The 22278-nt window shown below is 57.2% G+C and overlaps 1 protein-coding gene across 2 annotated transcripts in view; it reads right to left on the reverse strand.

Moving 5' to 3' along the window:
* Nucleotides 1–22278, reverse strand: part of PEPD (peptidase D) — a 119254-nt gene that overhangs the window by 91264 nt on the left and 5712 nt on the right. For both annotated transcript variants that reach the window (XM_070770917.1, XM_019978985.2), the window contains exons 2-6: nt 19114–19297; nt 17188–17315; nt 9807–9870; nt 4333–4380; nt 2963–3024 (exon numbers count right to left, since the gene is read on the reverse strand). In XM_070770917.1, coding sequence (XP_070627018.1) covers nt 2963–3024; nt 4333–4380; nt 9807–9870; nt 17188–17315; nt 19114–19297 — 486 coding nt within the window. The remainder of the gene's footprint in view (nt 1–2962; nt 3025–4332; nt 4381–9806; nt 9871–17187; nt 17316–19113; nt 19298–22278) is intronic.

The following is a 22278-nucleotide window of genomic DNA, read 5'->3' on the forward strand; positions in this document are numbered from 1 at the left end:
GACCAGGGCAGGAGGGTGGGCATGGGTGGACAGGTGAGGCCATTGTTCTGCCACAAGCTCCCTCCTACCCCAAGTCAAGGAATCAAGGTGGCAGGGGGTGGCCCATTAGGACAAATTGAGAGGCCAGATCCTGAACTTCTGCCAGAGGTCAAATAAGGATCTAAGGTAGGAGGGTTTGCAGAGAAGTTCAAAATGGTTAAAAACAAAATTCCAGGAATGAGCCGCTTCATTAGGGCGGTGAGAAGTGACCGAAGATAGAAGCAGCTTAGTACTGGAAACTGGGACGACAGCAAGATTCATCTTGCTTAGGAAACAGGCTATTATTATCCCCGAAAACAGCTGGAGAGGCTCGCAGCAGGCAGGTGAACTCGGTCACTGAGCCCAGTGGCTTTGGAGGACAAGGGCCCCTCCAGCCCGGCAACAGGGTCCGAGAGATGGCGGGACTAGAGTGCTGGCAGTGGCTGGACTGCACCCAGACCCCAGGAAGATGAACGTGACTTTTCCACAGGGAAGGCACTGGCAGGGGACCCGAGGTCAGTGACCACGGCGTGCGGGGTGAGGGTACCCAAACGGAGCAACCCCGAGGGCAGAGCTACATGAGGGTGCCACAATGGGGTGTTGGGCCCAGAGGGAGTTATGAGGTGACAGGAGAGGGGTGAGCACTGTAGGTGGGCCTGGGGACCCCAAGACAGGGAGGGCTCTCACCTGCAGCCAAGTCAGAGAACTCTGCTGCCACGTGGGCATGGAAATGAATCCCCCCAGCGTGGGGGTGGCACTCAGCCCAGCAGTGAGGGGCCTGGGGAGCAGCCCGTAGCCAGCCTGTCTGGACTGGACCATGGGTTGGAGAGGGCCCACCTAGTGCCTGAGAGCGTGTGCAAAGATAAGGCAGGCCCTGGCTCTCCAAAAAGCGTCCCACAGTGGGGTGGGGTGTTGGCCAAGCACAGGCTCCTCTGGGCTCTTGGCAGGGACCGTGGGGACTCCGGGGGCAGCAGGGAACAGAGGCTGGGTCTACTCCATGGAGGGAGGGGTTGGTCCACAGCGGGAATCCTCCCAGGGGGAGTGGGGAGGGGGCCTCAGCTTTCATTGCTCACTGACAGTGATGATGTCACTAGGGTCCCCTGCCTCTCCCCCTAGAAAACTTTAGGGAATAGCCAGGAGCCACTCCAGCCTTACCACCTGTGCCCAGGATGCTAAGGAGGCATTCTCCACAACAGAGACCTTGGCTTGGGGGCTGGGCAAGCAAAGACCCCACAGCCGAGAAGTCCGACAGCTCACTGACATCAGGGAATCTTGTCATCGGAGATCGTGAAGTCCACTGGCCCACTACACAGCTGGGGAAACTGAGGCTTGTAGAGGCACTGGGGCATGATGGGGGTTTGCTCATGGGTAACTGTTTACTAAGCACTGGCTCCAAGCCAGGCTCTGGATGAGCGGGGTCTCATTTCATCACGTAGCAAGCCCTCCCTCCTCCCAGCTTGGGGCCCTCCCCATGAGGTGGTGACCCACGCTGAGACCAGAGGGGCCAGCCCGCGGGACCAGAGACATTCCGTGGTGCTGGCAGAGGCAGGTGAACAGGGCACGGGAGCTCTGGCATCGGGCGGTGCTGGGGGACCAGGAGAGGCTTGGGACGGGAAGCAGCTGGCTGCACCCGCACTACCCTCTCAAGGGCCCGGGGAAGAGATGGCGGCTCCGTGGCCAGCATCTCAACGAGCTGGGCTAATCACCTGCTGGTGTGGGAGGAAGGCCGCTCTGGGGAACTCCCGAGAGGATGCGGAGATTCGTGCAATGAAAAGCAGCAAACCTGATACTCGCTCCCCCGACCCCACCGCTCTTATCATTGGGGGAAGTGATACATATTTATGAGCTCATAATCCCTGCTAATCACCCGACATCAAACACATGCACAAACTCCCAAGGCTCGGGCTCATACATAGTTATAAGGCGCTTCCCCTGCCGCCGCCGCGGTCCACCAAAGGACGACAGGGGCCGCCCTGGTGCAGAGCACGGGAGGTGCGGGAGGGGCTGGGGCCGGAGGAACAGGCCAGCGAGCCGGCCACACTCGGCAGCCCCGAGCGGTAGGTGCTCTCCTCAAGCGCTCACTTGCTGCAGCCTGGGGCCCCGCAGATACCCCCGTGCTGGGGCCGGTCAGCAGCCAGCCCAGAGACACAAGGGTGGCTGGCTGGCCACATTCTTTGGGGGACAGGGCGTGAGGGTGGCAAAGAAGGCGAGATACTGTGCTCTCTGTGCCCAACATCTACCCTCTTGTGTGTAGAGCCCTAAGGGGGGGAGCAGGGCTCCAGGGCCCCGCCTGGGGCTACGCTGGGGAGTGAGGGCAGGAAAGGCAGGGGCCCCTACCCAGGACTGGGGAAGCAGGGGACACAGGAGAAACCCGTGGGCCGGACTGGGAGAGGTTCATCGGCCAGGAGTGAGGGGAGGGGGGCTGATAAGAATGAAGACCACAAGGTCAGAGCAGGTACCTGGAGGGAAAACAGCCGCCCACTGCGTGCACTCGGCCCCCTGAGTGTGCACAGCCCCCTGAGTGTGCACAGCCCCGAGTGTGCCCAGCGGCCAAGCTCCCTAAGCACTCGGTCGCTGGTGCTTTGATGATGGAGCTCCATGGGGAAGTAGCGTCGGTCCTTAAAGTCAAACTTGAACTGAATGTAAGCAAATTTTTTTCTAAGCATTTCCTCAAAAGTACCAAATTGAGTCCCTTTCTATAAACATCCTTCTGGTTTTTGGGTTTTCTTTTTAACTTTTTGGCCATGCTCTGCGGCATGTGGGATCTAGTTCCCTGATCAGGGATAGAACCCACGCCCTCTGCATAGGAAGCAGGGAGTCTTAACCAATGGACCTCCGAGGGAAGTCCCCTGCTTGTGTGCTTTGTGTCTAGTTTATATAAATAGACTGGGTCAGGCCTGCGGGGGAAGATGTGAGCTGATGTTCCCGGGGCCCCAGGACTCACTTGCTGATGCCCTCGAAGGAGGCCTCCCTGCAGATGCTGCCGCTGTCGGTGTTGACGCCACGCTGGGGAGAGAGACGGAGAGTGAGAGCATAGAACTGCCACACGGGGCCTTGTGGGACTGGGTAAGGACCGGGAGCCCCCACTCTGGCCCAGCCAACCCATCCCTTCCTGAAAGGCCAGGCCCCAGCAGAAGGGCAACCCCCCTTCTTAGCTGTAGCTTGAAAAGCAGAGGAAACCAAGGTCTCCTCAGTCCAAGCACTCTGCTGACCCTGGCTCAGGCTGCCTGGGACCACCACCGACCACAGGCCCCCGCCTCCAGGCCTGGCCCATCTCCCTTGCACACGTGTGTGCACACACGCTCCTCACGGACAGTGTCCCAAGAACACTGTCAAATCTGACCCTGCCAAAGATGCCGGTGTGACCTGACCCGGTGACGCAGGGACTCTGCTACATTCCTCTCCTTTCCTGAATTGTAAGGAGACTCCAAGTAGAACTCAGACGGGGAAGGAGAGAAAACAAAAGACTCAGAGGAAAACGTGCTGTCCCCAGAGAGGCCAGGCCTTTTAAATCTCCCTTTAATTCTTTCTCAAGACCTTCAGGTGGATGTCTGATTGCGTCCCCCCAAATAAAACACACTGGACCCCCTGTGACCACAATCTTAACTTTTCTTCTCAGCCATCAAAACAGCAGGTGGAAAAAAAGAGACCATGTGAAGTGCTAACAAAAATAACCTAGAAAAAACTATTCCTGTAAAAATCAATTAACAAAGGAGAGAAGGGTCACTTTCTGTACACTCTTCATAATGGAAGCTCCCCAAGCTGAAGAAGCGTATGAAGGCAGGCTTCTTCTCGGAGCCTTTCACAGCCCCAGCATCCCCCGCCCCGCTGAGGGGCACTGTGCACCTCTGCCAGCCCCAGGCTGCTGCAGGTCCTCTGTCATTCAGCGCCCCCGGTCCAAAATCTGACGCCACACAGCCCAGCACCTTCATGGGCTGATGCAAAGCGTGTGTTTTCCCAAATTCTATCAACAATGAGGGAGACACAGGGTGGAAGCAAATTGATAAACAAACCCCGAGAGCTCAACCTGACCCAACTACATCCTCTAGTCCAGTTTTAACTCTTGGAATATGCACGGTGCCTCGTCCACAGTGGCCTCAGGACAGGACGCAGCCCAAGGCGACTGAAGAAGGGAGGGTGTGATCCTGGACACAATTAGTAATCCAGACTGAGGTGTCACTACTGATCACCAGTGACTGCTGCTCTCAGTTCTCCATCCCACCCCAAGGCCCTGACCTCTGCAGAGTCAACCGGCTCCCCAAAGCCCCTCTCCATACACAGACTCTGCCTGGTCCTTGAACACCAGCCACTTACCAGAGTGAGGAGCACAGAGGGGCTCCGGGATGTCAGAACACTGGCGATCTGAAAGGTCAGAAAGAAAACATCCACTTTAGTGCCACTGCATGAAGCCTGATGGAGGTGACGTACCAGGGTTATTCAGGCCTGACAGCTCACGCTGATCAAGCACATCCTTCAAACAGGAAACTTACAGAGAATAAGGGACTTCAGAAAGCCACAGAGCTATCGGGGCAGAGAGGGATTCAAGCTTAAACCTGGCATGCTTCCCCATGTGCTGCCCAGCCTCCGGGATCCACATGGACCCCAGCTCCAAACAGCCAGACCCACCCGCCCGCCAAGGGCAGCACCTCTGTTCATCTGCCTGGTCCCTTGCAAAAGACCCATTCCAGCCAGCTCTTAGGCAATGGCCCCACCCGGCTCTGGTCCTCTGGGTGGACACCCGCCTCCCAGCCCCCATTCATCCCCTTGACCACATGGACTCAGCCACTCCCGACCCCACATCCTTGCTCTCCATCCCTCCCATGGCCCACTCAGGCCCTTGATTGCTGGCTGCTTCCTAACCAACCCCCTTGAACAAGCCCATCCCCATCCCTGCCACATAGGCTCATCCCCATCTCACCGCTGTGCCTGTGCCTGGGCTCTCACCACTGCCTGGCACACTTTTCCCCATCTCAGCTGCTTCCTCAATTTGTACTCAAGACTTGGGTCCCTGCCCTCTCCCAGGCAGGTTGGTTCACTCCCTCCTCTACTGCCCCCTAACAGCCCTCATTCCCCTGGCAACATGCCCATCACACTGCATCTGCCATGACATCCAAGGGTGCCTGCCACTCTGGTGAGACCACCTGCTTCCTCTCCTGGCTCCACCCCTCAGTCCACTCTGCATCTTGGCCACGGCAGCTCCCACTGTATTTGAGCCCCCTCCCCATGCTCCCACCCTAAACTCTGACACTCTGACACAGGGTGAGAGTTAGAGGGATTTGTTTGTTGTTTCAACTGCATTATGGAGCCATCACTGACATATTCTATGCTGCACATTATTTGAAGCTCATGTTTTGATAAGCTTTGACATATGTAATATACATGCTTTTTAATACTGAGAGGCTCCCAGAGAAAACCTGGAAGATACTGAAAACTATAAAAAAGATAAAATACACCTACAAAACCATCCCCTGAGACTTTTTACCTATGCACATAAAAACAGATCTGTAATGACATTTGGATCATATGAAGTTACGCGCTTCGTTTATTTCCTGTCATTAAATATTCTTCAAGCATGCCATTTTTACTAGTCACTACTGAGGGGGATGGTAAACGTCCAGGGAGACCTTGATCATGGCCTGCGTCAGTCACTGCAGACTCATCTCATGTAACCTCCCGTGAAACTAGTGCTGCAAATTCAGGTTTCACCAGTGAAAAAGCTTCAGGGGGACTTCCTGGTGGCCCCAGAACCTGCCTTGAAATGCAGGGGATGTGGGCTCAATCCCTGGTCAGGAAACTAAGATCCCACATGCCACAGAGCAACAAGCCCACGCGCCATAACTACTGGGCCTGCGTACTCCAGGGCCCTCGCACCACAACCAGAGGGTCCGTGCACCGCAGTGAACTCTGCATGACGCGGTGAGGATCCTGTGTGCTGCAACCAAGATCTGATGCAGCCAAATAAAGAAACACTGTGTGCACACATGCTCAGTTGCTCAGTAGACTCCGACTCTGTGACCCCATGGACTGTAGCCCGCCAGGCTCCTCTGGGATTTCCCAGGCAAGGATACTTGAGTGGGTTGCCATTTCCTTCTGCAGGGATCTTCCCGACCCCAGGATCAAACCCACATCTCTTTCCGCATCTCTTCCCACATCTCTTGCATTGACACGTGGATGCTTTACCACTGAGCCACCTGGGAAGCCCCAAAATAAACAGTAAAATAAAATAAAAACCTTAAGACTTCATCTGCCCAGGTTCACCAGTTAAAAGACAGCAGAGCACAGAGTTGCGCCATGTCCTAGTCTCTTAACAGAGCTGGCATAGTTTATTTACTCATTCCTCTGTGGGCACTTACATTATTCCTAATGATTATTATAAATCATGACGATGGACATCCCTGGTATAGAGTCTTTATTTCTTTAAAATAAATTACCTTAAAAAAATGGCTTTCTTAAAAAAAATTGATTTAGGGTAACTGCTGTCTGACAAGCCCCACACTTTGTCAAGGTTTTGATGAGCCCCGGATGTGTACCAACCACCCTCCCACCGATGCTCCATCTCCCCAGGCCCTCCTTGTTTGCTCAGTAACTGCTCTGAGAATGACTGAAGCCCGGCCCCGGAGCTGCACGCACCACAGCACGCTGAGTCACTGACACTCCCCAGGCCCTCCTTGAGGAGGGGGCGGCTCATTAGAAGGAACCGGAGCCGTGCTTGTCGGCCCTGGGTGTGTTGTTACGGCGACTGAAGGGTCTACATTCGTCAGCGTGGAGCGGGTCTGTCGATTGCTGCAGCAGAGCAGAGTGCGAGCAGGCACTTGGGGATTGTAGGCGCTGTTGTCCTTGGGAGAGGGGAGGATGACAAATGCGCTGGCTGCTGGTTTTCTTCTCAGCTACGACTCAGGATGTGCTGGTGGGGAATAATGGAGGAGAAGGAGCAGACGGATGGAGGAGGTCTGACGTGGCGGGCCAGGCGTCTGATGGTCCTGGCAGGACAGCGTCTTTTATCGATCACAACCTCTTGAGTGGGCTCTGCTTACTTCTGCGGCTGCGAAACCTCCCCAAGCTGGGCAGTTGCATCCGCCCTTCCCTGTGGAGACCCATTATTGCTACACTCTCATCGGCACACCCTGATTCCACGCCTCTGAAATTAAGGTGACGGGAGGCAGCTATGCGTCACCAGCGGGAAATGCCACTCCACGTACAGGATGACACAGCTCCGGCCACACAGGGCCTCGTTTCCATGGAGCAGCGGTCACTGGAGACCCACCAGCTCTCACAAACCAGTGCTGTTAAACACCCCTGCCTTGCTTCATGCCACAGCACCTGTTTCCCAGGTAGCCTGGCCTCTCCGGCAGGTTGAGGTGGACAGCAAACACAGAATGCTTCAGAGCCCTGTGGACAAGGATCCGTCCCTGGGGACAGTCAGAGGCTTCCCTCTTGCACCCTCGCACCCAAGGCTTCCACCAGGCCTGCTGGCCACTCTTCAAGGGTGACGATCCAGAAAAGGGAGCTGGATGATCCTTGACCAGTGCTGTCAAAACAAGCTCCTATTGTTCCAGGAAGCTGGGTTCACTGTGCAAAAAGCAAAGCTCTTCATGGCAGTCTGAAACAGGGCTGCACGATGGTTTTTCAATGCAGCAATGCATTTAAAATTGTCAAATTGTTCCCAAAATTTAAATGTGGGGAATGACCACAAACAACATGGATGTGCACCTACTCATGAACAACTGGGGTATCTGGTAACCTGGGGCCAGCAGTCCCACAGAGCAATCGGGGGCACACCACTCCCGATGCCTTTACCCACTGAGGTGGGGAGATGGGAGGTATCAGCCACTGCCTTGGCTGTGGCTGCCACCAAGGTCTCTTGTATCTGAGTCAGTGACCTTGGCAACACCTGTCTGGTGCCACAAAAGAGGACACAAGACTTGCCCTCTGCCAGGCCAGCTCCCATCACCAGGCACACAGCCTCTGCACTGCATGCACCTTGACGGCAATGCCTAGCCCCTCTCAAGGTTTTCCTAAGCCCTACCCTCTCAGGGGAGCCACCGTTCAGTCGACCTTCTCAACAATTAAACTCAGAATCACCTGTACGAGGAGGGAACTAGGCAGCCAGGTCTGCTACATCAGCCACCTGCGTGTGGTATCGAGTGACATGGCCTGGGGTGGGGGCTTCCTGCCTTCTTGCAGAGGAGACAAGTGTCAGCGGCTTCCTGTCTATGATTTGTGCAGATGGCCAAGGCTGTCTGAGGGCTAGATCGAGCCGAGCCTCATAGAACCGGCCCAACACAAAGGGCTTCCTGTCACGGTCCGTGATGGAGCAGCCCCGGGCACCTCAAGTGCCTCCCAGCTCAGGCATCTGTACTTTGGTTGGGCTCCAATTCAAGCCACAGAAAATCCAAAGCACTTGGGAGCCTTGTCAGCTCTACAGGCATGTCCAGCAGCACCCACTCACTTCTGACAGGGCACAGGCAGGGGTCGAGGGTGCGCCTCTGGGGTCCACAGGCTCTGAGGTCACATCCAAGTCTAGTACTCCACACTGGTGGGGCTGTGGATGAAGCCCTTCACTGCTTGGAGCCTTGGCCTCCTCCTCTAATCAGGGTGAGACTCTGGCCCCCACAGCACAAGGCAGAGGGAGGAGGGAATCCGTGTGAGCTACTGAGGTTCCTGGAACCTGCAGGTGCTACCCCAAAGTGAAGCACCTGTCTCCCAGTCCCCAGGAGCCCTCGTTTCCAGTAAGACCCACAGCAATAACAGGCACAACAAAGCCGATGACACAGATGACGGGGGCGCCTGCAGAAAGCTCCCTGCTCTCAACTCCACTGACGCCTTCACTTAAGATTCTGCTTCCTAAACAGACTCAGAATGAGCTGGTCTGTGGGGCTGTAATCCTAGACCATCATTATAGGCTTTCCTGTCCTGACACTCGAGACCTCTTCTGTTTTACCTCATCTAGAGGCCAGTTCTGCTTCTCCCCAGAAATCACAGTGTAAGTGGAGCTGAGTTCACCCTCTTCCTGCCACTGCCCACCCCCTGGTCATAGAAGCAAAACCATCAGATAGTGGCTGGGAGGCTCTGAGTCGGTGGGCTGAGCCCCAGGGCCAGGCCCAGGCTGCCCACCTCCAGGTTTCACGCCCAAGAGACCCAGAAGGTCAAGGTCCCAAAGGGCAATAATGTTACAATGCGGTTTACAAAGGCAGGAGGGGCACACTCACCAAAGGAGAGGATCTAAGCATGGGCATCTCCCCCTGCTCTGACAGCAGTGCAAGTCAGGGGCAGCCCCTTCCGACTGCCTGGACTGCGGACAGACTCAGAGCCCCGGGAGGACAGCTGCATCCCTATCCTGGCCACACACTACTGGCCAAGCACAGTGGGAAAAGATTAAAGCTGCAGGGAGTTCCCTGGTGGCCTAGTGGCGAGGATTCCACGCTTTCACTGCCGTGACCCGGGTTCCATCCTTAGTTGGGAAACTAAGATCCCGCAAACTGTGTGACACAGCCAATAAATAAATAAAAGTATAGCCAGGGGACCTCCAAGTCCACCCCACACCACAGGCCTCTCGCAGCCTGGGGCTTTTCTGACAGCAGCATCTGCAGCTGATGAGGGCCTGCGAGAGGGCCTCCTGACACGTGAAGGCCCAGCCGAGCCTGAGAGATAGCCTCCTCCGAGCAGCTCAGCAGCCACCTCCCAGGTACCAGACGCTTCCGGCACTGCTAAGGGAGCTGGTGGCTGGACCATGCTGTCCCGCGATGTCAAGCCAGGCTGCGGCAGGGGGAGGGGTCGCCACTACTGACCTCGTCTGTGTATTGGACATCATCCACGGCGTACTTCTCCTTGAAGTGCTCCTTGGAGTGGATCCTCAAAAGAAGCACAAGGAAGGCCAGGGTCAGGGTTTGGCCCTGGCTGGGCCCCGGCTGCCTTCCCACCCCCAGTCTAGGGCCCATTCCTACCCTATCCAGCACTTGGCACCAAGCCAGCCTGCCCAACACAGACTCGGGGAAGGGGGGCAAAGGACAATGGGCCACAGAGAGACCGCTGAACCCCGCCTGCCTCCCTCCACCTCTCCCAGCCGACCTCTGCTCTTCCTTTGAGTCTGTGACCCTCACCGCTTGCAGCAAGTAGCTGAGGACAACCCTCCCTCCGCCCTCCAGGGAGAGTCCATGGGGCAGCCCGCCAGCACACCCTACTCTTTGGGGAGTGAAATAAGCCGCCTCCCAGGCCCCCACGGAGCCTCTTTAAAAGAAAGTTTAAAAATTAAAAATTAACATTTTAAAGAAGTCAATAACAGTATTACTCACTGTGATGAGAAACACTCAAGCTTCCTCATCGTCCCTAAAAAGTCAGCTGGTGAGGAGACAAAGACCCAGAGCGGAGGCGGCTCAGTCGCCCCCGCCCACCTCACGGCCACGCGTGTGCTGACCGTGGTCACGGCTGTGCTGGGCAGGGCTGGCGGGTCCAGCAAGCACCACCCCACCCCCCAGCCTCTTGTGGGAAAATGAATCAATGTCACTGCTGGTGCCACAGCTCACATCAGGAGCATCAGCCACCCAGGAGAAGGGTGTCCCAGCCAAGTCTAGTCTCACACACACACACTGCCCTGTGCCATCCCATGCCTGGGCACTGCATCAGCTCAGAGGGTTCACCCTTCTCCTGCCTGCGATGTGGGGTACTCTAGTCACCAAGTGTCAGATCCAAAGGAGGCCTCAGAGGAAGCAGCAGATGGCTTTTAGAGTGTTTCCTGGGCTCTCAAGGATGAGCAGACAGGCAGGGGGCGGTGCCAAGGACAGCGTGCCTGGGAGGATAAGGCACGGGGGATAAGGGAGAGAGGGCACTTGGAGACAACCACCTCTGAGAGCAAGCCCCACATACCTCCAAGGTACCAGCATCACTACCCAGAAAACAGACTTCCATCCCCTCTCTGAGTGGAAATTTTCCTTTCACCCAAACAGGCATCCCAGACCAGACTGTGGCCAGGAAACACAGAGCATGATCCAGAGACAGGTGGCCTTGGGGATTAGCAGAAGGGCACTCACAGCCCCAGGGGGTGAGCTGGGCTGGGGAGACAGTGGTCCCTGGCAATGGGCAGCTCAGTGTTCCAGAACCCTCTTTGCTTCACCTCCCTTCTGGCTTCTCTGATGTGGGCACTGGGTGTCAAGCTCCCATCATTAATTAAACTTGCACGATCCACTTGCATCAGCTTCTGTGGTTGAGACAGGACTCAAAGGTAAATGGCCAAAGTCTGGTGCCTCCATTAGCACCAACCATAGCAGCTACATGGGGCAGGAACTGATGACAAGCACCCCGCGTGGACACTGAAGGTCCTGGCTCCAAGGCTTACTGCCAAGAGCTCGCAGACCCTTTGCTACCACGGGGTGACACTCTCAGCACAGGCCAGCCACACACAGAAGCACAGGCCAGAAGGGCAAAGGGTAGGGACCTTGGTGTCATCACCATGTTCCTTCTGACTGCTGTGACTCCAGCCCCAGCTAAGGACAGACACTCAACATCCTCGGCGGGTCCCCAGTTCACCTGTGGGCCCCCATCACTCCATCTGCTCCAGCTGTGACAGGCATCAAAAGCAAACTCCCAAATGAGTCAGGAAGAGCTAAGGGCCTGCTTCCGAGGCCGGCCTGGATGATCCGACAGAGGGGAGTCTCAGCCATTAGCCTGGACACCGAGCTTCTCATCTCACCTCCTGTCAGGGACCCTAACCCTCCCAGGTCTTCCAAGCCACCTTGCCAAGGGACACCTCAGGAACCGTGCTCCTGCTGGCCCTGCCCGGGTGCGGGGCTGGAGCAGGGAGGGAGGGGCGGGGGGTAGGCGGCTCTTGGCAATTAGGATTCAGCAGAAACCCAGGAGACTGGAGACCTGGGAACATTTCCATGTATTCAGCCTGAGGTCAAGGTCTTAACAGGGAGGAACCGGTGGAGGGGGTGGAGGAGGGAGTAAAGGAGAGAGAAGCACAAGGCAGCTGGGACCCCATGGGTCGCCCAGGGCTGTGTGCTTGCCTGTCCACCCCTCACCCACCAGCGATGGGCCACTCCACTTGCCACAGGAGCCAAGGAGCCACGAGGGGCCAGCCAGCCCACAGGAGAGCCAGACGCTGCTGCTCTGATGTCCAGGAGGAAGCGAGTTTGGAAGTCAGCCCCACCAAACGCCCTTTGCCCCCCTCAACAAGTCCAGAGTGCACACGGGCCTCAAGGGCCCCGAGTCACCCAACGAGCCACAGGCCTGGCTGTCAGCAGGAATAACCAACTGCATCTCCTCTGGCACTTAGCATGCCATTTCTTCCTAAAGGACAGGGATAGTTAAGTTTGAATAGTACTTATTTTTCATGTTTTGGGGCCAATTCTAGTAAAAATCATTTAAATGGCACCGTAAGAGATAAGTGTGCCAGGCTACCATGTCAAGCCAGCCACCAGAGGGACTGACAGGAAAAGGACCAGCACGTCCACAGGAGCCCTGCAGGAGAGGTCCCTGGGCAACTCCATGCCCACTGAGCGCTGGGCTGGCTGCGGCCACACAGAGAGGTGCACGCTGCCCTGACTGCAGTCTGGAGCCCAGCAGGGCAGCTCTGGCCAGATCCCGTCGTATGGGAGATCCAAGTGGCAGCAACTGGATGCGAGAGACTGGGCCAGCAGGGAAGCCAACCCCACCCCAGAAGCTCTCCCTTCAAAAGGAAGGGGCGACCTGAATCTCCCACAACATTGTTAATCAGCTATACCTCAATGCAAAATATTTTTGGTAATAAAAAATTAATAATAAAAAAATTAAAAAAAAATTTACAAAAAAGGAAGGGGAAGCTCTGGCAGGAGAGAGGAGGCAGGGCCCCCTCTCAAAGGGGTTCACGTCTTCAGGAAGGAGCCAGTGTCCGCGGTCCCGGCCCATGCAGGCCTCCTCCACTGGAGCTGGGCCCAGCAGGCGACTCAGGGTCAGGGCGGGCGCGGTGAGTGCCAGCACCCTCTGTGGGGCCTCCCCTGAGAAGGAAGCTTTCAACTAACACCCATGGGCAGACATAGTGGGACCCTCTAGAAAATGAAATTTCCAAGCACAGGTCTAGCTGGCAAGCTGACCACCTGCACGTGGCTAATGAACCAGTAACAGGGCCGAATTACAGCCGTCAGCATCCACGTCCAGGGGCTGGAGCCTGCCTGCAGTCTTCTCCTGCTCACCGCCCAGAGCCCCGCCCCAGCTCCGGAATGAAGGGGGCAACCATGTCGGGGTTCTGTTAGCTTGAGAGAGAAGGGCAGGGCTTTCCATAGTGCGGGTCACTGATCCTGGGGGCAAGGCGGCACTTCTCAGAGAGGCTGGTGTCGGGAGCAGAGGTGATGGAGAGGAGCCTGGCTGAGTGTCCGGGCAAAACCCCTCACCAGGCCTCAGGCTGCCTGGGGTCAGGTTCCTCACAAACCGCCTGGGGTCAGAGCCAAAGGATTTCCCTTGGTCCTCCTCCTCTGGGAGGCCTGCACCCGTCATCACTACCCTGAAGGCAAGGGAGCCAGGACCAGGCCACCAGACAGGCTGAGGCAGCCATCATCCTGTGACCCAGCTGTGTGTACAGGGTCGGGGACAGGGGCTGTGAAAACACCCCACACACGCACCACACCACACACGCCATAGCACACAGCACACACACGTCAGTTCCCACACCAGGAAGTGCCATGTGCAGAGCCTCAGCCCCAGACACAGCTCCCTCCTCCCTACAAACCCCAGGCCAGCCACACTCTCTCACGTTCAAGCCAGAGGTCTCAGCCAGGGGTGGGAGCAGAACACAGCCAGGCTGCTGAGGTCCTAGGAGGGGTCCCCCAACCTGGCCCAGAGTCGCTCACCCTCCAACCGTGCTGAAGCTTCCCCAGGGTGCCAATTTCCCACCTGCTCAGAGGACCCCAGACAGCCCGGGGGCCAAAACTGCCATCAGCTGAGCTGGATTCTGACGGAAATGAAAGGAAACACTCTCACATCAAAAAAACCACCAGACTTGTACAAGCAAAAATGCCAAATAAAAACAAAATAGAAGCTACTGCATTCCCGTCCCCACAACGGCCTGGGGTGAGGAACAGCCTGAGCCCCCAGCTCCCACGGGCCCCTCACATCTGAAGCCTTGATGACAGGACAGGCTGTTTACACAGGAAGCGGCAAATGTGAAGACGGGGGTGCTGTTTCCCTGGGCGACTTCGGATTGCAGTATCTGCCAGCAGGATTTTCAAAAGCCATCAGAGAGAGACTCAGAAGGAAGCTGAGGAGCTGAAGGTCAAATGTTCAGGCTGGTGGGTTTTGATCGAAAAGGCCAGGTAATCCCGCCAGCCTCGCTCCCGCCCTATTGATCAGGAGTGTCAGATCAGCTCTGCACATCAGACTAGGCCGCTCCCCACTCCAGCCCCAGACAGCCCACCCCTTCCACTGCCCTGTTCCCAACATGCCGCCTTCTCTCCCGAAGGCTTGGGACACGCAGACTAGTAGAAGGTCACACCAGAGCAGAGAGAGGGGAAGGCTGGATGGGGTAGGCACGGAAGGGAGCCAGGTCTGCCAGAGACAAGGGGCTAGCTCTCTGCTGCGGAGCCAGAATGCCCCTGGGGACCGGCCTGCTCCATCTGGCCTGCCCAGACCACCTAAAGCCTTTCCAACAGGGAGATGCACCCTGCAGACCCATCTGTACCCTCCAAAATCCGTACCACACAGTCAGTTGCCCTGGCAAAGCAGGGACAGATTAGAGAAGAACTTTTAACAGCAGTTCTGAAACACAGCCATGGTCAAAGTGCAGAAGATCATCCCTGTATTACTGAAGACTATGCTCTAGAACAGGCAACCGCTAACGGCTGCTCCCTGACCAGTAAGGTCTGGAGTTTTAAACCCTCATATTAGGACGTCCCTGGTGGTCCAGTGGTTAAGACTCGGCACTTTCACTTCAGGGGACAAGGGTTAGATCCCTAGTCGGGGAACTAGATCCCACATGTCATGCCAAGCAGCCAAAACAAAACCCCCCAAATGCCATTTGGCTGTGGGGAGGCAGGGTGAGACCTGCTCAGCTGTTTGGAGGATCCCCAGGGAAGAAGCCACAGCCTGGAGGATGTCCACTCCACCCCGTGGACAGGCACTCCCTGACTTCTGGCAAGAGTCAGCCCTGTGTAAGCAGCATCAGTGGTCAGAAGTGGTGACACCTTCAGAGCCCCGCCACGCCTCCTGATGGAAACTCACTACTGTCCACACCCACGTCTCATGGGGCTGCATCTCTGACACTATGGGGGTCTCAGCACACCTGGGGCCAGGAGGCAGGGCCATGGGGAGGCTGAGAGGGTAGGCAGGCCAAGGCCACGGGGGCCGCCCAGGCACAGGGGCCCCGGACATGCCACTGGCAGGAAGGGCTGAGGCTACAGCTCTGTGATCACCTCAGGGTGCAGGGAGGGCTCTGGGAGAATCTTCTCACCCAGACTAGATCTAAACTCTCACCAGGAAACTCCTGCAGTCACCAGGGCTTTGTGACAAGCCACCCTGACCCACAGTGGAGTAAAAAACCATGTATCGTGCTCACAGACCCTGACGGTCAGGGCTCGGGACAGACTTTCAAGAGGGCTGAGGCTCCAGCGGGTGGTGCTGGCTGGCAGCCAGGCTCTGGGCCCTCCACACAGGTAAGTCTGGGTTCCTCACCACATGGCAGCTGGGCTCGAGGAGCAAGAGCCTGGTGGAAACTACAGCATAATTTACAGTCTAGCCTCAGAAGTCACAGGCTTCCCTGGCGGCTCAGATGGTAAAGAATCCACCTGCCACGCAGAAGACCTGGGTTCAATTCCTGGGTTGGGTAGATCCCCTGGAGAAGGGAATGGCTACCCACTCCAGTACTCTCGCCTGGGAAATCCCATGGACAGAGGAGTCTGGAGGGCTACAGTCCATGGGGTCACAAAAAGTCAGATACAACTGAGCAACTAACACTCACTTCACTCAGAAGTCACACAGTGACCCAGGCACGTTTATGCATTGAGGCTGTGACCCAGATCCTGACCGAGTCAGGCAGGAGGGACACGATTCCAACTCTCCATAGGGAATGGCCATAAATACTGTGGACATTACCAGCTGCCTGTCCCCAGCACCCTTGCTGCCTCACTCCAGTGTCACGGCACAGTGACCATCCCACAGTGTAACCATGCACAGTGACTAATGGACTAAAGCCCTCGTGATGCCTCGTGAGTGGCATCATGGCTGTTCCACAGATAAGGCATTGGAGGCTCCGACAGTGGTCAGACCTGCTTCCCGGAGAAGCCCACTGAGGTTGGGGGGCCCTACCCTGGCCCTCTGCACAGATGCCTTGTCACTCAAACCAGCCACAGACCCGCCAGCCTACCTGGCAATGAGCGTTGGGACCACGAGGCAGCCAAGGCTGCAATTTGTACATTAGCCCAGAATAAGCACTCTCCTGGCAGAAATGACACGCTAGAAGGTGGAGAGCATCTAGCGGAATCCTCTGATCGCCTCAAGCATACGCAGTTAAGTACAGCCTCCGCCTCAGCACCTTGGAGCCAGCAGGAATGGCTCCTGGGAGCAGTGGATGTGGCCAAGGGTCCTGACGCTGGCAGACACCCCAGATGATGAGTGTGGCAGCCTCTCAGCCTCACCCAGGCCTCTGGCCCCAAGCTTGTCACACAGCATAGCCCCAGAGCATGACCCTGTCTCCCAGCTGAGCCACCGGAGCCAGGGCCTACCTACATCCTCAGCCCCTCATGGCTTAGCCCAGAGGCCGGCGCATGGGAGGCACACCGTGACAGCATGCAATCCGTAACAGGCCTCAGAGAAGGACCCCAGGCTGTCCTCCCTGACCAGAGCCAACCCCAGCACACCAGGGTGGGGCCACCTCCCATGGACGCTACACAGGAGTGAAGGTCTCCCCTACCCAGAGCCAAGGCCTCAGGCATCTCAACACAGCTGGGAATCCGGAATTTCAGTATTAACAAACAGCACCTCCAAACAAACGTGAAGACAGTCTGCAGCTCTGGCTCTGACGCTCCTTCCCATCCAAGGGCACAGGGCTCCGGCCCAGAGCAGACTGTCAGTACACTTGCCCACTAACCCTTGCCCCTTGCTAACCCTCCCCCGCTGCCACTCACAGGCCAGGCCCTGCCCCCGCCCCCAGCCAGCCAGCCAGCCAGTGGTCAGCCGGCACGGTCGCAGCCCCAGACTGCTCCTTACTTTCCCATCCAGGTGGCATGGCTGGGAGGAAGCCTGGGCACGAACAGAGTCGACGTCCCGGTGTCCACGTTGATCACGCCGTAGCAGCCCGGCTCGGTGACACCAAATGCCCAGTGAAAGAAGGACTCCTGTGGGAACAAGGACGCAGGTCACCCAGTCGGCAGGATGGAAACTTAAAGCACAAGGAGAGAGGTGGAGAGTCTGAGCGCCCTCCTTCCCACACCCCAGAGAGTCGGCTCGGGCTCACCGGCTCTTAAAGTCTGACCCCAGGCTCACACCGCCCTGCATCTCAGCACTGTGCCCCCTCCAACCAACTGCCATCTTCTCCTTCCTTCTGGCTGGCTGCTCGGACCCTGCTTCATGCCCGTGTCCCAGCCCCACCCGCCACCCCCACCTCCCCGGCCACTTCCCTCAGATCCCAGACGGGACAGGTTAAGACACGGGTGCCCATGAGCATCACAGATCTGGCAACGCCCTACCCGCATCCCCCCGTCCCTCCCCACCTCTCTGCCACCCCCACTGCCTGCAGGCAGGCAAGGTGCCACCTTGACTTAAGACGCCCAGGCCAGGCATCTGCTCAGAAGTAGATTCCTCCATTTAAGACTTCTTCCTTCCTTCTCCCGCCCCCGGGGCAGCTGATGACTTCAGTGTTTAGCATTAAACACGGAGCTAAAATATCGTTGTAAAGGTATGAAGTGGAGGAGGCGCCCTTCTAAAATTAATCTTGCATAAAACATCAGTAAGGGAGCCAACAGCTGAATTTAGGAGATTGGTTTTTAAACCACAGACTATGGAAACCTCAAGAAGCATCAGGACAAGGCAGAGAAAACTTATTTAGACCTCCACGTCTCCAGCAACCCGGGGACGACAGGAACGAAGAGGCAGAGGGAAGCCCTCCAGTAGGAGACACTTTCTTTCCGTGGAAGATGCTGCGTGCACCATGGCTCGCAGCAGTGGATATAGGCCTGTGCCCCACAGGGTGGACACTGTCCAGCTGCAGAGGCCATGCCTTGCTGCCCGCGATCCATGCTCAGCTCCCTTCCCATTCCTCTGCCTGCTCCCTGACCTGGATGTTCGACAGTCAGACCCCTGCTCTGGGAGACTTGGAGCTGGCAGATGGGTTCTAATTAATCCCAGCTCCTGTTTCCTCATCTGTAAAGTGGGGCCAGCCTAGGGCCCCCTGGGTGAGCCTCTGATGACTGTCCTTGTTCCTGTCCCTGGGAACTGAGTGATGCCAGAGGCCATCACATCCAGGCTGGCTTTCTACAGCTTGGCCACCCGCCGCCATCCCCCAGGGCTCTAGAACCTTGCGGAGCCCCTGGATCACTTCCCAGGGGAGGAAACCAAACCCAAGAGGTCAGCACTGGCGAAGCTGGGATGAATGCCGGGGCGCTGGACTCCTGCTCAGACCCTGTTCCCATGCCTCCTCCTCCCAGGACCTCTGCAGCGCCAGTCCATTCTCCTTGCTGTGGCACAATCTGGTCGCAGGAACTCGGCCCTCCCCATCAGCACCTCTCCTGGCCCAGGGAAGGCTGCCCAGCCCACTGTCTGGGTCTAGTCCTGTGGATACCATTCCCCGACCTAGAACACCCATCCCCAGCTCCACCCGTCAGAATGCATGCTGGCCTTCAGGATCCACACCCAATACTGCCTCCTCCAGGAAGCCTTGCCTGCTTGCTCCCCAGGAACATCATCCCTCTGTACTCTGATCTGAGAGAGCTGAGGCTAATTGGTGACAGCTCTGCCCTCCGGAGTGGGGCCCCCCTGGGGACCTCAGCCTTGGCCTGCCTTCAGAGAACCTCCTCCAGGTCCCTCAGGAGCGCAGAGTTGCCCAGACCCACCGAGCCTGATGCTGGAAGAGGGCAGACGGCCCACAGGAGGCCCAGTGCACACCCAGAGAGGCGGGAAGCTGCCGGGAGGGCTCACCTGGCGGAAGAGCACGCCGGTGTCGGTGCAGTAGCGCTGCGTCTCCTCGCCACCCTGCAGCACCACCGCGGAGCCCGCCTGCACTGCCGTGTTCTTCCGCAGCCGCTCACACAGGCGCTGCCTGTTCAGCGCGAAGAGTGCCAGCGGTACCTTCAGGGTTTCGTTCCCCAGCCAAAATGAGGGTCTGCAAAGACACGAGCAGGCTTCTATTAGCACCGCCAGGCACGTGTCCTATGCACAGTCTGGGGCGGCCGCAGGGCCCAGCCTGGCACCAGACCCCCACGAGTACGTGGCAAGCTGATCCAAGCTCGATCTGCGTGTGACCCGGGAACAGCTCCTCGTGGGGCTGCCGATGGACCACAGGGGCTGTCAGCCACACCCTCCCCTCCTGGCCCTGAGCGTCAGACAAGTGGGATGAGGAGCAGCTGGGTCTGTTTAATCAGTAGACAGATGAGCCCACGGTTGGAAACTCTATAACGATGCCCAGACACATCCCCTACCCTCCAGTTCCTGCCATCAAGGAGCTTCTCATCCATGTTATATTTGGCCCAGACAACACTGGATCCCTGCCCACATGTCTGCAGGCTGCATCTTCTCTGTAGGTCACAGACCCGGCAGCCCAGGCTGTTCCTCACCTGAGCTGGGACACCTTCCTGTCCTCAACACACACACACACCACACACACGGCACTCAGCACAAGACACACACACACACACACACACACACAGACACACACACACACGGCACTCAGCACCAGGCACTGAGCGAGCCAGGCCTGTATGTGCCAAATGACTGAGGGGGAACCATGACAAGATGGACTTGGAAGTTGCGGCCTTTGGGCTGAGGTTTCCCCTCCACCTGGGCATGGCCTGTGCTACCCCTCATGTTTCTCCCCACCCCCCCAATCCCCTGAATTGCTCCAGCATCAATTTTCCCCTCTGGGGACCATTCTCAGCATTCAGATGTACAGGAACCTCACCCATCTTTAAAATAAATAAGTTAAAAATACACCCCTTGACCCCTACACCCACCAGCATCTACTTCTCTCTCTGTGCAATAAAGTCCTCTCAAGAGTCACCCAGCCGTTCCCCATGTCCTGGCTGCCCCAGCGCACTTAGAACCCTGTGCAGACTTCCTCCCAGCCACAAAGTGCTGAGGCGGGTCGCACAGGCATCATACTCTTCCCTAAAGCCCAAGAACACTCCCACCTGGGACCTTCCTGTTCCCTCTCCCAGTGCCGACCAGGTTCATGTTCTCGCTTCATCCAGGCCTCTGCAGAAAAACCCCCTCTTCCCCAAAGCTTTTCCAACAACCCCACCCAAACCTATCCTCTTCCCACCTCTCTAGAGCACGCATCACTGACTAATAGTTTACTTGCTCGTTGTCTCCCCAGGTAAAATGTAAGCTCCGTGAGGGTGGGGACCGCCTCCTTCCAGGCCCCTAAAACAGTGCTGCATGCATGCTAAGTCACTTCAGTTGTGTCCAACTCCTTGCGACCCTATGGACCGTAGCCCACCAAGCTCCTGTGTCCATGGGATTCTCCAGGCAAGAATACTGGAGTAGGGTTGCCATGCCCTCCTCCAGGGGATCTTCCACACCCAGGGATCAAGCCCAGGTCTGTTACATCTCCTGCACTGGCAGGTGGGTTCTTTATCACTGGCGTCACCTGCGAAGCCCAAAACAGCACTGTATGAATGACTAAATGGAGGAAGGGTAGTCCCAGTGCGTGGGCTGGCGGCCAGCAAGGTCGGGGCCAGGGGGCAGGAGTTAGGCAGGGGCCTGTGACCTGTGCGGGGGGAGGCCCTGCAGGCTCTCTGGCCAGCGGAGGTCCAGGAGGGCAGGGACAGCCCAGAGAGAGGGGGCGCTGCCTGGGGCTGCAGTGAGAGACGGTGCTCATGGGTGAGGTCTGCCTCCGTCCACTAGAACAGAAACCCCACGAGCCCAGAGAGCTGGGTCTGCTCTGGTCCGTGCCGCTCCACATCAAGCTCTGTGCTGGGCATGTGGCAAGTGCTCAATAAAGATTTGCTGAGTGAGCAACTGTCGTAGCGTGGGGCCACCCACACAGCTGTGCAAAGCTGCCACATCAGCCCCAGAGGGGAAGGAAGCCCCACCCTTGGACCAGCCTGTCCAGGAAGGGTAGGGAGGTCCTGCCCACCCCAACATGCTGACGGGACTAGAGCCTGAGGGTGGACACAAGGGGCCAGGGCTTCCTCTCAGCCAGGCCACTTGCCTGCCATGCTCAGCACCAGGATGAAAGGAAGGGGTGACGGCTCACAAACAGGCCAGCATCCCAGCTGGCCATGCCGTCAGGAACTGAAAGTGCAGCCACCAGCACCCCTGCACAGAGTCCCTGTGTTCCCGAATTCTTTCCCCTCACTCAGCAAAGCCAGGGTGGGCTCAGGAAAGAGCCTCGTCTTTTTGGACTCCTGACAGCACAGAAGGGGCAGCACCGCTGCAGAGGCCCCGGCCAAAGCTGCCTAGACCCATGCAGCCTCAACAGCACCAGTGCCTAAAAATGCCCAGCCTCGGCCCCCAGCCTGCAGAGCCCACCCACCTAAGCTCCCTCTGCCTACCCCCGCCCCACCTCCCTCCTTAAACACACCAGGTACCAATTCCTGGGGTGGCTCAGTGGTAAAGAATCCGCCTGTGATACAGAAGATGTGAGCTCAATCCCTGGGTTGGGAAGCTCCCCTGGAGAAGGAAAATGGCAACTCACTCCAGTATTCTTGCCTGGAAAATCCCAAGGATGGAATAGCCTGGTGGGCTACAGTCCATGGGGTTGCAAAAGAGTCGGACATGACTTAGCAACGAAACAACAACAAAACCAGCTGACACTGCATCCCTGGATCCCTGGAACCTGGAAGGCTCTCAGAAGGGCTAGGCGTCATCTGATCTGGGCTTCCTTGGTGGCTCAAACGGTAAAGAATCCTCCCACAATGCGGGAGATCTGGGTTTGATCCCTGGGTTGGGAAGATCCCCCTGAAGAATGGAATGGCTACCCACTCCAGTATTCTGGCCTGGAGAATTCCATGGACGGAGGAGCCTGGAAGGCTACAGTCTGTGGGGTCGAAAAGAGTTGGACGCAACTGAACGACTTTCACTTCATCTTATCCAGAACTTTCTGAGAGACCTAAACTCCCCAGGGCACCTGGACAGGAGTTTTCT

This window comes from Bos indicus, chromosome 18 (genome assembly GCF_029378745.1).
Source record: "Bos indicus isolate NIAB-ARS_2022 breed Sahiwal x Tharparkar chromosome 18, NIAB-ARS_B.indTharparkar_mat_pri_1.0, whole genome shotgun sequence".
Classification (NCBI taxonomy): Eukaryota; Metazoa; Chordata; class Mammalia; order Artiodactyla; family Bovidae; genus Bos; species Bos indicus.